At 50.4% G+C, this 4570-nt stretch overlaps 2 protein-coding genes across 2 annotated transcripts; one reads left to right on the forward strand and one right to left on the reverse strand.

The window, feature by feature from the left end:
• Positions 1-353: 353 nt before the first annotated feature.
• Positions 354-2540, forward strand: LDX57_006563 (uncharacterized protein; the record flags this gene model as incomplete). The annotated part of the gene is made up of 2 exons (XM_046088277.1): positions 354-1074; positions 1324-2540. 2 exons carry the CDS (start codon positions 354-356, stop codon positions 2538-2540), a joined length of 1938 nt encoding a protein of 645 aa, XP_045944247.1.
• A 512-nt stretch (positions 2541-3052) lies between these two features.
• HEM2 (porphobilinogen synthase HEM2) lies at positions 3053-4263 on the reverse strand (the record flags this gene model as incomplete). The annotated part of the gene is made up of 2 exons (XM_046088278.1): positions 3053-3955; positions 4045-4263. The coding sequence occupies 2 exons, from the start codon at positions 4261-4263 to the stop codon at positions 3053-3055; spliced, it is 1122 nt and encodes a 373-aa protein (XP_045944248.1).
• Positions 4264-4570: the final 307 nt, after the last annotated feature.

Raw genomic sequence — 4570 nt, forward strand, 5'->3', positions numbered from 1 at the left:
AATCAACTTCTTGGCTTCTTATCCGGCCCTTTGTTAACACTGGTTGTCAGCAAAAGCGGCACTCAATCTTTGCTCTGTTTACTTTAGCTCGCTTCTTCGCTGTCTTTTCTCCCACTTGTCTTCGCGATTAACCTTGCGCGTTACCGTCGGCGCATGCAAGTTTGTATGGAATCTGATGGTTTCGATTCCCAACGTGGATTGAAAGGGCCGAGACCTGCGATTTCACCAGAGCAAGCAAGCAAGCAAATATAGCGCCCTTATCCGAGCAGCGGGAAACGAGACTTCTGAGATTGGATTTTGCTCTGCCTCTACTGAGCTCGGCTCGTGCTCAAGCGCTAGCGACCAATCATATCATGGCCGCTTCCACCTCTGCCTCGGCGATGGACGATCACGAGTCGGAAGGAGACTACAGGGCGGACCACAGTCCGTCGCGCTTTACGGCAGTTAATGGAAAGGATCTTTTACTTTCCGGGGGTTCTGCAACTACCCCCAACGGGCCATCGAACAATCAGGACCAGCGAGATGTCTCTGACGGCTGGAAAAGGCATACTTATGAGGATACGTTGTCTCGACACGACGATCGAACCCGAGAAAATGGCACTACAGAACATGAGCAGGATGATCAACGGTCGCACCGCTCGCTGTCACGCGGTGGATCTCCCATAAACAGGGGCAAGAGGAAGCGGTCAGAATCCGACGAGCAAGGGGATGATTATGTGTCACAGGAGGGGCCCAGAAGCCCGGCCTCTCGCCTAGATGAGAGTATGGATGCTGCGGCGCAGCCACCGACGTCCAACGGCAATACAACCATCCATGGCGATCGTGAGCTCAAAAGCAATCCTACTACTACGGTCAATCTAAGATCGGAGGACAAGGAGGCTTCAAGGGCATCATCGACCAATGCTGGCTGGCATGATTATGATTCGCAGTTGATTAATCAAGCACAGCGTGCGCAGCAAATTGACGCCTCGGATGCTCAGTTGGCAGAAGCACTCCAGCGCGAAGCTCATGGCCAAGATGCAACTCAGAAGGACTGGGGCGTGATTCATCGCACAGGAGAAGTGCAGCTGCACAGTGACCACACTTCACCAGTATCTGCTTTTCCTCACGAACGGCAACCGACGGCCGTTCAAGTTGCGCCGAAAAGAAAACGCGTTTTTAGCAACAGAACTAAAACTGGCTGCATGACTTGCCGAAGGAGAAAGAAAAAGTGCGATGAACAACATCCAGCATGTAGGTTCTCCCGGCGAAATCATTCTCTCAGATCCATCCTACCAAGCCGTACTTGTAAATAGTACCCCGCGAACTCTAACCTAGTCATAGGTAACAACTGTATCAGGGGCGGCTTCCTCTGTGAGGGTTATTCCTCCAGGAGTACATGGCAAAAACCTTCAACCGCAAAGACGCCCGTTCCGCTTCAATCAAAGGACGGATATGCCGATGTCGGTGGCCAATACATACACGAAGTCAGCCAACACCATGACCGCCAACATAACCTAAATGATCAGCTTGAAGCAAGCAAGATAAGGCCAATCATTGTCGACGATGGTGACCGATCCACATCCCAGTTCAATACGAGCCCTACAGGCCCCCCCTCAAATCGCGGCTCTTGGTCTAAGCGGAATTGGCCAGGCACAGCGCATCCCGCCTACATTCCCGAGCACATCGCTAAATCGGATTACCGTGAGGTACCCTCGATCCACGAATTGCCCCGTGAAGGACACCCGAAGACCGATTATCAGATTGTTCCACCCATCCGAGAGCTTTCCCACGCACATGGGAAACAAGGCGTCTCGTTATTCCAGAGCGGTATTGATCAGCGGCCAACCATTCCCAGTACTATAGACACTACCAGTCCTCAAGCACAAGCACGGATGGCTCTAAGTATTGAACATCAACTGTCTACTCGCACCGTGTCCGGCGAGGAAACGGAAAAGGAAAAAATGATAAGGGGTGAACTCTACAGACCGTTCGATGTCCACCTTGTTGAGGAACGTGAGCGGTGCAGGACGGCACTATGGCGGTTCAATAGCGCATGCAACCCTGTCTCGGGGCTAAATGCAAAGGAGCAAAATCGTCTCCTGAAGGAAGTTCTGGTACTACAGAGCTCGCCAGTTGGCTCGCCGTCAGCCGTCTCTTCGCCCCGGCCAGCAGGAACAATTGGGCAAGGAGCTCTTGTTGAGGCACCGTTCCAGTGCCACTATGGGTACAACATTCACATTGGGGAGGATGTGATGGTATCCGAGAGCTGTTTGTTTGTGGATGACTGCCCTATCACCATCGGTGCCCACACATGGATAGGCCCGAAAGTTACTATTCTCAGCTCAATGGCTCACGCGAATATGCAGGAACGGAAAGGCACGCAAAGTCGCTACCAAGGGCGACCTGTTACAATTGAGGAGGACTGTTATGTTGGTGCTGGTTGCATCATTTATCCTGGTGTTCGCCTTCGACGCGGGGCTTATGTAGCTCCGGGGGAAATAGTCAAATCCGACATTGTAGCTTATGGTTTCCAAGGTCTCAAACCAAGCTACATGTGATGAGGTTGTAAACTAAGTAAAGATCCTTGTTGAGTACAACGTCAATCTGCACCTATGTTATATATTATGATCATGAAGCCGCATTGCACAGCAATGTGCAAACTAGTGAAACGAACTGGAGCCAATTGTTCTACCGCTCTTGCCTTCAGCCCCAATCTTGGCCAGGTGTTATAGTCCCCTTGGTTCTGTCTCTCCGCTCGGGCTAATTTTTTTTGAGTTCACCGAGAGATGTGGAATGAACACGAAACAAGTTGATTTTCGGGTCAAGGCTACTTATACGGAATCTGTACACAACGCTATGTGTCATATATAACCGCCGGTCTTGATGGTGTGCTGTGCTATCTTTGCCAGGAAGCCTGTCCACAGCCTTCCAGTGATAGAGCGGCAACACCAATAACACATAAGCCGGCAGATAGCCATCGATGCTAACCCAAATTCCATAACTACACCGTTGAATGAAAACCCACGAAGCACTGGACGCATAACAAAGATGACAGCACGAGTTACACATGCTAAAGCCAATCCAAAAACTCTGGTACAAAATAACTTACTACAATTCCGGCCCCCGCTCTAAGGATACCCTCTGTGCTTTCAAACGCCATTGACTTCAAGTCAAAGACGCCGGCTTTAGCACCCGCATGTATCATGGCATATTCGCCACTCACTTGGTAGGCAGCAATTGGGAGGTCGCTTGCTAGCTCCTTGGCGTCCCTTATAATATCCAAGTGGCTGCCCGCAGGTTTCACCATGATGATATCTGCGCCCTCGCCCATATCGCGCTGCATCGCACGGCGGGCCAAACCCCGGCCTCCTGGGGGTAATTGATAGCATCGGCGGTCTCCGAATGAAGGACACGAGCCGGCAGCATCACGGAAAGGGCCATACAAGCAACCACTAAATTTTGCCCCGTAAGACATTAAGAGGACTCGGTGGGCAATTCCAGCCTCAATGAGTTTTAGTTTGATAGCACGCACTCTTCCGTCATTCATATCCGACGGTGCAACACAATGAGCACCAGCAGCAGCATAAGCCAGAGCAACATCTGAGATGCGATCAACAGACTGCGCATTGTCAAGAGTTCCATCCTCCCGGAGTATTCCGCAATGGCCATGAGACGTGTACTCGCAAAGACATACATCCGTTACAATGTAAAGCTGGGGAAAGCGCGATCGAAGAAGACGAATGGCCTGCACGACTGGGCCAGAGGGATCATCTGCAGCGGTTCCCAGGGCATCTTTTGCAGAAGGATGAAGCGGAACACCAAATAGCATCACCGAGCGCAACCCTTTGTGAACAAGGGGTTTCAGGAAAGGGACAAGCCGGTTTAGTCCTCTGCGATGCTGGTTAGGGAGTGATGGTATGGGGGTCTCTTCATCCGGGTTATCAGTGATGAATAGCGGATAAATCAACATTTCCTAGCCCACAATTAGTACTTGCAGGAAGTTTAATTTCTTGGACAACGCGATAGTCTTTGGATGTTTATAAAGAGAGAAGGAATGCACACCTTGGTAAGTTGTCTTTCGGCTTGCCATGACCGGCTCAATGGGTGGCTATAACCAGCGTGGAGGTGGCTTGAGATGTCACCTGATATGCTAACACTTGTCGCAGCAGTACTTGTGTGCGATCGAGCAGTAGCTTGTGACCGGGCACGGGATATCTGAGAGCTGCGGTCGTCATGGGCATCTCTGAAGGCCAGATCGGAAACAAGATTAGAGAACGACATGGTATGTGTATAGCGAATATCAATTCTGGGTATTCTTGTTCTTCGCCTTTTAAGTGTGTTGGGGCAGGATCTCAGATTTGAGAGTTGGTTCAAGAAAGAAAAAACTTGCGAAGCCTCTACTCTAGATGACGGATTAGCTTTAAGAGAGTTTTGGTCTCAGTAACTAGTTGCAAAGAAAGAGCCTTGATTACTAACAGTAATAAGATGTATTATGATAGGCCCCAGCGATGGGCACAACTTGTTTTGTATTAACTTACATACCGAGTAACCGTCTCACCGCCCAACCTGTCACGGGCTACCGACTGAG

This window comes from Aspergillus melleus, assembly GCF_016097325.1.
Source record: "Aspergillus melleus strain CBS 546.65 chromosome Unknown contig3, whole genome shotgun sequence".
In the NCBI taxonomy this organism is placed as follows: domain Eukaryota; kingdom Fungi; phylum Ascomycota; class Eurotiomycetes; order Eurotiales; family Aspergillaceae; genus Aspergillus; species Aspergillus melleus.